The following is a 12,200-nucleotide window of genomic DNA, read 5'->3' as shown; positions in this document are numbered from 1 at the left end:
TAAAAACACGTGCGTATTCGAATGCAATGTTGTGTTAAAATTTCAAAGCAATTGGTGAAGAACGTTCGGAGATTTAAGATTTTGAACAAACGAACATTTACATTTTTATTTATATAGATTATAATCAAATTGATTCGAATAAAATCATTCATTAATGTATTTAAATACAAATTCTCTTAATCAATCAAAACTTTCAACCGCTCAGTGTCTATTCTATACAAATCTATAATTTCTCACATATTTAAACTTAAACTGAAACTCTCCATTTATTTAAGATATATTATAATCTCATTAATACATTTCTAAAACAAATTTTCATTTATATTGCTACATATGAATTTCATTAATCAATAAACGTTTAGAAGAGCTCATTATCTATCCCAAAAATCCGTAGAAGCTTCTTCAGTTCTAAATGAGGAACTGAAGAAGCTTATTGAATGAGAAATGAAACGTTTTCGAACAAAAACAAAGAAAAGCCCAGTTGTCTTTTAGAAAAGCAGCCTTGGAACCGACACATTTGATCATTTCTAGGGTTTCCCCTATTCAAGCCTTGTAGTTCTCCCCGCTGGCCACCAGAGGGCAAACCCAAACGCCCATGCCTTCCTCCGCCCGGGAAGGACAAGGGTCCCCGAGCCTCACGTGACCTCAGATCATGTGACCCGCCTTTCGGCTCAATATGGCGGCCCCCATGAATCGGCTGTCGCACATCTCAGGCAGCGGGCTCGGAGGTTTTGCCCTGGCCGCGTTTTTGGGGGGGCTGCTTCACTGCTTTGGGGGAGTTCACGGCAGCGCCGGAGCCTGGTAAGGAGGGCGAGCCAGGAGAGGGGAAAGGGGGCCCACCTAGCAGGGCTGGCGTTTTTTTTTTCCCTCTTCCGCCTGATGCAATTAGCATTAAAAGGTCGTTTTTCCGTGCTGAAAAATAAGGCGATGTAAGCCCTAAAAGTATAATTAAAAAAAATATCTTTGCAGGATGTCAGTATTTTGCCCCGCAGAGAAGTGTTTGAGCTACATAGTTATTTTAAAACCGGTTTTTCTGGTCTATGTGTGTGTGTATAATATATGTCGTAATAATAACACTATGATACACATTGGGTATAAGATGTGTCTCCGTGATTATAAAGTTTGATGACTGTTTATGTATTTTCTTTATTAATTAGTTTTATAGCACAGCTTTGTTTTGTGATTATTCTACAACAGCATATATAATTCTCCAACATCCTATCTTCTCCTTATGATGTAGACTGGACTGAGAGAGGCACCCAGCAGGTTGTCATGCCTAAAGGAGGACTGGCAGTTTCTTAGTTTCTAGTCCAGTCCTGTAATCACTGCACAAAATTCGCTTTCTATATAACAACAATGAATAGAATAAGCCAGTTAAAAAAAAAGATGGATTTTCAGTCTGGAGGGTGAAAAGGAAGACAAATCCAAAACTTGTTTATTATGCTTTACTTGCTACAAGTAGTGCTTGGCTTACAACTTTTTGTTTTGTGACTGTGCGAAGTTACAACGGCACTGAAAAAGTGACTTACAAGCATTGCAGCCTCCCCGTGATCCAACTTAGGACACTTGGCAAATGGTCGCAGTGTCCCGGGGTCACGTGATCCCCTTTTGCAACCTTTGGACGAGCAAAGTCAATGGGGAAAGCCAAATTCATTGAACAACCCTGTTACTAATTTAACAACCGTTAAAAACTGCAGTGATTCGAAATGGATAGATTAACTTTGGAGATGAAGGAGAAAGAAGATTCAATTTATTTCAAAACTTGGGAAAAATTTTATCGATGGTTAGAAATACGCTAGAATACGATCAGAACTTAAAATTGAATTGAATTTTAAAATTGAATAGAATAAATGATAGACTCTTAAGTGTTATTTCTTAGATTAATAATAGCTTTACTATTAGTGATTTTAAATATTAATGGTGATGACTAGAATTTGGTGATATGTTATTAAGTATGAATATTTATTTAGAGGAATTTTATTTACCTTCCTAATTTTAGTTATACGACTATAGTTAACTTTACCTTTATAATTCTTTAGTATTATACAAATCATGTTTACTTAATATTTAGATCCGGACGGTAGCTTGTTTGTTAAAGCTTGGGATTATTATGGGGGTTACCCCATCATTCTATCTACCCCTTTCCTACCCCAAATTCCTATTCCCACTGCCCTCATACCCCTGTTGACCCTATCTTTTCCTTACCTATATAAAACCTAATAAAATATTTATTAAAAAAAACTGCAGTGATTCACTTAGCAACTGTGGCAAGAAAGATCATAAAATGGGGAGAAAAACTCACTGATCAGCTGTCTTACTTAGCAATGGAAATTTTGGACGCAGTTGTGATCGTACCTGTACTCACCTGGAGAGGACTTATCAAATAAAGATTTCCCTCAGTTTTCTTCTATCCGAACCTGCCCTGTTGCCTTTCAACTTTCAGGAATTCTTTGAACGATGACCTCTTGCTGCCGTATCTCCTTCCTCAGCATGGCCCCCGGCACCACCATCGGTACGTCCGAGACTGCCAGGGTCTCCTGCGTGGCAATGCGACCCATGAAACCTGGCCCAGCCACAACAGCACTACCTCCCCTCTGCCTGTTATATATACATTTGTTTCAGACATCCCACCGCACCGTTCCAATCGCCGCCGGGTGTACGGCCACTTGACGGTTGTGCGAGACCCCCTGAGGACTTTTTCTGTCCTAGAGCCTGGGGGGCCGAGGGGCTGCCATTTCCACCACAGAGCCACCGTGGAAGAGACAGTGAGCCGACGTCAGTGCCTTGTGGCCCAGAATGGGGGGTATTTTGATACAAACACTGGAGCGTGCTTAGGGAACGTGGTCAGCAACGGGCAGCTGGTACAGTCCTCTGGCGGAGTACAGAATGCTCAGTTTGGAATCCGGAAAGATGGCACTTTAGTCTTTGGGTAAGTGTTGGCATAGTTTTGTTTTGTTGTTTTACAACTGCAACTCTTTGTTTTCTTCTTCTTCTTGTGCCATATCCGTTATCGGACGTTGGCGATCCTGTTTTTATCAGCAGCCGCACAAAAAAGTGCTGCTGAGTTTTGTCCAAACCAGTCCATTAGATTTTGAAGCCACGATGTTCTTCTTCTGCCTGGACCTCGTTGGCCTTCAATCTTTCCCTGGAGGATTAAATGGAGTATGCCATATTTTTCTGGGTGTCGCATCACGTGTCCGAAATATTCTAATTTTCGTTTTTTAATTGTTTTGATGATTTCCCTTGGCTTTCCCAGGCGGCTTATCACCTCATTTCTGATCTTGTCAACCCAGCTTATACGTAACAGCCGCCTGTAAATCCACATTTCAAATGCTTCTAGTCTCTTCAGGTGGCCTTCTGTCAGAGACCAATTCTCCACTCCATAGAGCAGGGTAGAAAAAAATATAGCATCTGACAAGCCTGATTTTCAGTTTTAGGCTTATGTGGTGACTGCAGAAGACCTTTTTCATTTTGAAGAATGCTGTGTGGGCTTTTTCTATCCTTGTCTTTATTTCAATGGTCATGTCCCAGCTTAACTTAACTCCTTGTTTAGTGACCACAATTGAGACTGGCATCTGGATTCTTTAAGGAAGCAATTGTTAAGTGAAACTGTGACTATGCGTATGATTTGTTACTTTTTCATCACTGTTGTACAAGTCTTTGACTTACAATCTTCTTTTTTATGACCGCTTGGCATTTCAGTGGCCTTGAAACGGGTGATTTATGGTCCATAAAGGACTTTTGGCCTTCATAAAATATTGCCAGCCTGACCGCATTTCAGACACTTGCCCTTTGCTGGGTCCTGCAGTCACACAAACACAATCTGCAATATTTTTTTTCCTCATTTCTGGCAGTTTTTCTGCTGGCTTCCAGAAGAATGGATTCACTTAAGAACCATGCGATTTACTCAGGGCTTTTTTTCTCGGAGAAAAGGTGGCGGAACTCAAACCTGGCCACGCCCTCATCAAACCCTAGGACCGCCCCTTTAGAGAACAGGAATGCAAGTAAAATTTGGGAGGGGCTATTTCCGGTGCGGCTGGCCCGGAAAAAGGTGCCGGAACGCGGTTCCGCCGCGTTCCGGCTGAAAAAAAGCCCTGGATTTACTTAATAACCATAGTGATTTATTTAATATCCACTCTCAAAAAGGTTGAAAAAAAACCAGGGTCTTGTCATGTGGGTACCTCAACTTATGACTGCAACGGTTTACAACTGGATTTCCGGGTCCAATTGTAAATAGTAAAACTGTAATTTGGTAATAGTCACTAATGAAGCAGTCACTAAACAAGGATTGCCTGTAACCGTTTGGGCTTCTCTGGAATTTTTAATCTAGGGTTTTTTTTCTTTTTGATTATCTCTTCCAGCTACCTCTCTGAGGAAGAAGTCTTTGCTACAGAAAACCCATTTGTGCAGCTTATAAGCGGGGTGGGTTGGCTTCTGCGAGACGGAGAGGTCTACGTGAATCAGAGCCAAATGGCAGAATGCGACAAGACTCAGGAAACAGGTGATGCCACAGCCCTTGCCCCCAGAGCTGCGGGAGAATGGCTCTAAATCAGGGGTCCCCAACCTCCCGTCTGAGGACCGATACTGGGCCGTGGCATGCCAGCAACCACTCCACACAAACAAGCCCCATCCGCGGGATGCAGGCAGCACACAAAACCATGCACCCTCCGGTCCGCAGAAAAAACCTCTCTCCACGGAACTGGTCCCTGGTACCCAAAAAGTTGGGGACCTCTGTTCTAAACCATGGATATCCAACCTTTTGACTTGCCAGGGTTAGGGCTGAGTGAAGAGGAATTGTCTTGGGCTGCATATAAAATATATAAAAATCGCATAATAATGTTGATGATGATGTTATCCAGTCGTTCTGACTCTTGGCGATTCCATGGGCCAGATCTCTCTGTCTTCCAATCTTGCACTCTTCTTTGACCAAGTGAGACTGGCAACTTTGGAAAGAGATTGAGATGGTCCTGTTCAGGGTTTCCAAACTTAGCAACTTTAAGACTTGTGGACTTTAACTCCCAGAATTCCGGCTGGCTGAGGAATTCTGGGAGTTTTAAGTCCACAATCCTTAAAGTTACCAAGTTTGGAGATCCCTGGTCTTCTTGGTAAATTCACAAAACGGCTGCTGGGATGGACTTGGCCAATCTTAGAATTCCCCGTTGTCCAAGGACAATTAGTGACGTTGCTTTTCCCACCCAATTCTTGCAAGATGTTTTTTTGGGGGGGTTTGGCCACCTGCTTTAGTGTGGTCTTTTTGTTCATTCAGTTGAGAAGGTGCCTTGTTTTCACTAGGTTAGGATGCAACAACCTGTTAATTTCATTTCCCAAGAATAATTATAGCACCTAGGAGCATGATAAAGATTGTAGGCCTTGCAATGAGCATCACCTTTCCATTGAAAAAAAAATGAGTTCAGATGGTTAGAGGCTTGTTGTGTGGCAAGGAAAATGGTTGTGGGCCGGGCCCCTCCCTTAAAATAAAGCCCCGCCTCACAGTTGCTCTCCAGGATGACATTCCCCCCCCCAGGTTTGTCTGTACCAAAATGAGGAATGGAAGGAATACAGATAGTCCTTGACTTGCAACCGTTTGTTTAGTGACCATTTGAATTACAGTTTCACGGAACAAAAATTACTTGCAACTGCTCCTTCCACTCGTGACTGTCAGCATCTCCCTATCATGTGACCCCAGTTGCTTGGCAACTAGCCTGTATTTACAACGGTTGCAATGTCCCCTAGTGAGCTTCCAACAAGCAAAGTCAATGGGAGAAGCTGGATTCGCTTAGTGCCCGTATGATTTACTTAACAACGGCCAATGGCAAAAAAGCTTGTAAAATTGGGTATTTAACATTTAACAACTGCCTTGCTTAGCGAGGGAGATTCTGGTCCCAATTGTGGTTATAAGTTGAGAATTACCTATAGTATCAGAGGTTGGCTTAGCTTAGTTTTTCCCTTCCTTCTCCACCCATCAATTTAGGTTTTGACCTGATGTCCTCCAGATCTTTCAGGTAGTTCCATGATGGTAGCAGTCCTGCCAGATTGTTGTCACGTAAAATCATCCTGCGGTAGGGAGACGTTTGGCTCAACCCACCCAACTTTATCTTGGCTGCTTGAAACATGTCTCTTTTCCCCTGGCAGGGACCTTTGACGGTTTTGTCAATACTGTGTCTGCCAGGACGGCCGTGGGGCACGACCGACAAGGGCAGCTCGTGTTGTTTCACGCTGACGGGCAGACGGGCGTCAGAGGGTATGTCCTGTAGCTTTGTGACGCTTCCTTGCAAGGAGATTCCAGATCTTTCTGGAGGGAAGTGTCTTCTGCATCCCAGTTGCTGAGAAAAGAAAGGAACGTTGATGGTGTGTCTTTGAGTTGGACCATCACATTAAGCCAAGAGTTGATTTGTTGACTAAATTGCAGTGTTAGGTAACAGGACTCAGCTCATTTCTTAATTGGAGTAGTATAGCCAACAGCTGTTTTTTTTCTTCCTCTGATCAGCTAATAATAATAATAATAATAATAATAATAATAATAATAATAAAGTTGGAAGGGACCTTGGAGGTCATCTAGTCCAATCCCCTGCTCAGGCAGGAAACCCTATACCATTTCAGACAAGTGGCTGTCCAGTCTCTTCTTAAAAACTTCCAGTGTTGGAGCATTCACAACTTCTGGAGGCAGGTTGTTCCACTGGTTCATTGTTCTAACTGTCAGGAAGTTTCTCCTTAGTTCTAGGTTGCTTCTCTCCTTGATTAGTTTCCATCCGTTGCTTCTTGTCCGGCCTTCAGGGGCTTTGGAGAATAGCTTGACCTCCCTCTTCTTTGTGGCAGAGATAACCATCTCTGTTTCTTGCAACTGCAGCCTGAACCTCTGGGAAATGGCAGATTTTCTGAAGGAGCGCGGCGTGGTGAATGCAATCAACCTGGACGGTGGAGGATCAGCTACTTTCGTCGTCAACGGAACCCTTGCTAGCTACCCTTCGGATCACTGGTGAGCATTCTCTGCTGTGGTTTTTCTGGAATAGCCTGATTGCCCGGTGTTTGGACTGCACATTTTTCCCTGGCCGAGAGCCACAGTAAGCTTCGCGCTTCATGGTAATGGCTGCACAATAATGGTGCAGCCATTTCCTCACCAAGGACACAATTTGGTGAGGAAATGTCCATTTTGCCCTTGACCCCATTCCCCACAAGTTCCCAAAATAATAATTAAATAACTCTCCTCTCCCAAGGAGCTCTCTGGTTATTAGTGGCTCAGTTTGCATTGCATGTTCCATTGTGGATTTGTCATTTTTTCTGCTGTGAATTTTATATATTTTTTTGTGTACGTTTCATTATTTTTAATCTCGTTAGCCACCTAGCGTTATGGATGTGAGTTAGCAGTAGCTCTTAGACTTATATACCGCTTCACAGTGCTTTATAGCTCTCTCTAAGCAGTTAACGGAGTCAGCCTTTTGCCCCCCAACAATCTGGTTCCTTATTTTACTGACCTCGGAAGGATGCAAAGCTGAGTCAACCTTGAGCCGGTTAGGATCGAACTTCTGACTGTGGGCACACTCAGCCTGCAATCCTGCATTCTAACTACTGGGAAGGAAGGAAGATATTTATATTCTGCTTCACAGTGCTTTACAAGATCGAACTGCTGGCACTTGGCAGAGTCAGCCTGCAATACTGCATTCTAACTACTGGGAAGGAAGGAAGGAAGGAAGGAAGGAAGATATTTATATTCCGCTTCACAGTGCTTTACAGGATCGAACTGCTGGCAGTTGGCAGAGTCAGCCTGCAAAACTGCATTCTAACCACTGCGCCACCACGGCTCCTGAGTTATATGGCAATATAAATTAAATACATAAACAACACAGGCGCCTGCCACAGGCTGAGCCTGAAGATAAGGGGGTGCAGCTGGGTCTTTAATTCCATCCGGCTTTCTCTCATCTTTCTTCCCAGCGTGTTTGACTCTACCTGGCGCTGCCCTCGGAGCGTTTCAACCGTCCTGTGCGTGCACGAGCCTGCCTGCCAACCTCAAAACTGCAGCGGGCAGGGGCACTGCGTGCTTGGACATTGCCACTGCCATGGAGCCTTCTGGAGCGGGCCAGCCTGCGATGTGCTGGACTGTGGCCCTTCCAACTGCACTCTCCACGGAATGTGCACGGAGAGTAAGGCTCCGCCTTTGAAAGGATCCGGGTGCAAACGGATCTCCCTTGGGGGCTGGGTGGGGTTTGCCTTGAGTAAAGGGGGCCCTTTGCTCGTTGCAAATCGGCACCCTTGATTTTGAGGCTGTCCTCCTTGACCTGGATCAGATTCTGGTTCTAATCCTGTCCCAAATCCCTTCCCGTCCTCTGATCTTACTACATAAGTTCACAATTTCTCCTTTGTCGCTGCCTTTATTCCAGTGGGATGTGTCTGTGATGCTGGTTGGACGGGTGAAAACTGCACCCAAGGTAATCCTCTTTCTTACTTAACCATCTTGGTGTTGATTTGTTTTGCTGGATTGATGTGTCTCTCTTTGCTCAGGGCAATAGGAATAACAGAACTGAATTCCCTGATGCAGAAGGGAAGTGGATTAAAAGGAGAATGGCCAACAGGGTGATGCCCTTCCACAACTCTATGGAAGGCTGAGGAATTCTGGGAGCTGAAGTCCACAAGTCTTTAAAGTTGCCAAGGTTGGAGACCCTGCTGTAGAGTCTATCCACCTCTGAAAGAGGGTCTACAATTCAAGCTTTCATATTTGGCAAATGAGAAGAGCTGGAAGAAGGCAGAAGAGTATAACAGAACTGAATGGGGAACTGCAACTCCTTCTCTCTTGAGCTTTCAAAAAAGGCAACTAAGAGAGACTTGATTCTTCAATATCATGCATAGCATGAAGAAAATTGATATATATTTTTTTTGCTTATCCAGTCAAACATTTATATATTTTTAAAGCATGGAATGTAAATCTCTTGTGAGGTAGGCCAAGTATTATGTGACTCCCTTTGGTTTAGAGCTAACTTTAAAATTATTAGGCAACCCTGGATGGGGAAGCTACTGTACATAAACTGAAAGAAAGCCTCACTCCCATCTACCACTGATGATGTTACCTAGTTGGGTAATGAAATGTCTGCAAGAAAAAGAACCAGGCTCAGAGAACATCAAAATCTCCACAGTTCAACCCTGAGCTACAGAGCTGCCCTTCTTTCGGATAAGAGAAACTGCCAAGCAAAATGGCAACCTTAAGCACCATCCTACATTCTTTCAAAATCCTGTGTGTATGTGTGTGTGTGTTGCGACTAACGAGTGCCATCAATTCTGCTTGCCACCCACCATTCTGATCACACCTTTCCCTTCCTTTAGCTTGCACCAGCGGTACCTACGGGGACGGCTGTGCTCAGAAATGCCTCTGCCGCCACAATGGCACATGTGACCCTGTGCACGGATCCTGCACTTGCCCAGCGGGCTTCCAAGGGATCTTCTGCGAAGAAGGTGAGGGATTTGGACCCGGGTTCTGTGGCTCCCCACAAAATCTGTGGCTTAATACTAGTACAAGTAACGGGGCTCAGGCTAATCCATAAATGTAGAAGGTTGAAGTTACAGGGGGTCCTCAACTTAACAACCACCACTGAGTCCCAGATTTCTGTTGCTAAGCAAGACAGTTGTTAAGTGAGCTTTGTTCCAGTTTATGACCTTTCTTGTCACCGTTGTTAGGGCAATCGCCGCAGTTGTTAAATTAGCAACACGGTGGTTAAGTGAGTCTGATTTTCCCTTTGAAGTTGCTTGTCAGAAGGTCCTCCAAAGGTGACCATGTGACCCCAGGACACTGCAACTGTCATAAATAAGAACCAGCTGGCAAGCGTCCAAATTTTGATCACATGACCCTGGGGATGCTGCAATGGTTGTAAGTGTGGAAAACAGTCATTAGTTACTTTTTCCAGTGCCGTTGTAACTCTGAATGGTCACTAAATAAATGGTTATAAGTCAAAGGCTACCCGTACTGAGGACAACATCTTAAGGCAGGCTGAATTTGACTTCCAACTCCTTTATCCTGGCTTCTTGCTGGTCTGCGGGGATATAAGGTCTGTTTCTTCCAACTCCTTTATCCTGGCTTCTTGCTGGTCTATGGGGATTTAATGCCTGTTTCTTCCAATTCCTTTATCCTGGCTTCTTGCTGATCTATGGGGATTTAATGCCTGTTTCTTCCAATTCCTTTATCCTGGCTTCTTGCTGGTCTGTGGGAATATAAGGTCTGTTTCTTCCAACTCCTTTATCCTGGCTTCTTGCTGGTCTGTGGGGATATAAGGCCTGTTTCTTCCAACTCCTTTATCCTGGCTTCTTGCTGATCTGTTGGGATATGTTTCTTCCAACTCCTTTATCCTGGCTTCTTGCTGATCTGTGGGGTACAACGCCTGTTTCTTTCATTATTTTGCAGCCTGTCCTCTCGGACGATTCGGACCCAACTGTCAGCAGACCTGTCAGTGCCCAAACCAGTGTTACTGTGATCGGAGGACGGGCAGTTGCAATATTTCTCTAGACTCCACCATCCTGGGTGAGTTATCGAGAGGTACATGCTTTTGGGGGTCCTGACTGTAGAGGTAGTCCTTGGGGGAAAAAACTGTTTTTTAACTACTTGAGGATCCAACTCAAATTGCTGGCCTCTCCAGATCAAAAGTCTCTTGGTTTGCAATTTTCTCTGCTGGGCTCCTGGGAGGATTGTTGCCACTCAAGGATGAGCAAAGTTTAGGTTTGGATGCAAAGTTAACACAACGGTCTTTAGGATCACGAGGGCAAGTTCATGTGTATATTTTGAAAACTGTCCTAGCAATAAGAGCAGGCGGTCCTCGACTTACAACTGTTTGTTTAGGACCATTCAGACTGGCGACGTCACTGAAAAAAGGTAATTTAGAACCAGCCTTTACCTACCCCAAGTAGGCCTTTATTTACATTTATGTTTGCTCCATTTAGCGCCTGTCTGAAGTTACAACAGCACGTAGTCCTCACACTTAATGCCCATTCCAGCATTCCCACAGTCACACAATCACAATTGGGGCCCTTGGCAGCCTGCGTGTATTTACAACCGTTGCCGTGTCCCTGGTCATTTGGTCGCCCTTTACGACCTTCACAGTTGATTTCCGATGAGGTCAATGGGTGAAGCTGGATTCGCTTCATAACCACGTGACTCGCTTAACAATTGCAGTGATTCACTTACAAAAGGTTGTAAAATCAGATATGATTCACTTAACAACCGCCTGGCTTAGCAACAGGTCCCAATTGTAATCGTACGTCGAGGAATCCCTTTGCTGGAGCCCAAACGGATCACTTTTGTACCAGCGAATATGCTCTCGCGAAAGCTGGACGGAGGATCGATTTAGATCCCCACCGAAAGAGAGCTTCACTCGTTCTCCAGATCCATATTTTTTTGTGGCTCGGTTCTGGACCAGGAAATGGGGACCCTGATCTGGTTTGTTTCTTTTTTCCTCCCCTTTTTAGCTGAGCCGTGCCTGCTACATGCTACCTCAAAGGAAGAGTTCCTTTTCTCCGAGTAAGTTACACACTTTTGCTTGCTGATAAAAGCCCTTGCAAGTTCTTGGCGCTTTTTCCCAGCCTCCCACAGAAGAGCTGTTGGAGGGAAATAAAAGTGCAAAAATTTCGATCCGTAGCTTGATGGGTGGCACCTTTAAAGCTCTCTCTGCCCTCGCTCATGAGTCGTGGATTGTTCTTCTAGGAAAGCCTGGATCACAATAAGCCTTGGTTTGCTTCTCCTGCTCAGCGTGTTGATGAACGTCATACTGGCTCTGCGCAGCGGCACCAACAAGCGTCACAAACACGGACAGTATATCTCTATCCCCCTGGAAGAGAGAAATGGGGGGACCAAAGACCGGGGTCTGCCAGCAGCTTGGGAGGTCGACGATCCCGCCGAGACCGCCTGGGACTCGAATCAGACGGAAAGTGTTATGTTGCTGTGATCAAAAATGTTTCTTTTCCATGGAGCAGAAACCTCGGGAGATGCCACTGTTTCTCACTGTAGACGTTTGGCTCCATCGCTCGGCAATCGGTTGCCATTTTTCCCTATTGCCTTAATTGGAACCAGTGGCCTAAAAGGGGTCTGGGACAGGGGGAGCTTCCATACTGGTATGGAAATATTTTGTCCCATCAAGTGATGGAGAGAAGGTCCAAGTTGGTCCCCAGAGATGTCCATCTCTCGAATGCTTCCATAGCACTAGACAGCAGCATCTTCATAGTTGAAA

The 12,200-nt window shown here is 44.6% G+C and overlaps 1 protein-coding gene across 1 annotated transcript; it reads left to right on the top strand.

The window, feature by feature from the left end:
- Positions 1-676: 676 nt before the first annotated feature.
- Positions 677-11,918, top strand: NAGPA (N-acetylglucosamine-1-phosphodiester alpha-N-acetylglucosaminidase). Its single transcript, XM_029285827.1, has 11 exons — positions 677-801; positions 2,444-2,929; positions 4,362-4,501; positions 6,133-6,241; positions 6,848-6,976; positions 7,930-8,138; positions 8,376-8,423; positions 9,313-9,441; positions 10,385-10,501; positions 11,443-11,494; positions 11,678-11,918. Exons 1-11 carry the CDS (start codon positions 677-679, stop codon positions 11,916-11,918), a joined length of 1,785 nt encoding a protein of 594 aa, XP_029141660.1.
- Positions 11,919-12,200: the final 282 nt, after the last annotated feature.

The sequence above is a fragment of the Protobothrops mucrosquamatus genome, unplaced genomic scaffold (assembly GCF_001527695.2).
Source record: "Protobothrops mucrosquamatus isolate PMUCROS unplaced genomic scaffold, P.Mucros_1.0 scaffold2304, whole genome shotgun sequence".
Lineage (NCBI taxonomy): Eukaryota > Metazoa > Chordata > Lepidosauria > Squamata > Viperidae > Protobothrops > Protobothrops mucrosquamatus.
This window is presented reverse-complemented; position numbering and strand designations above follow the sequence as displayed.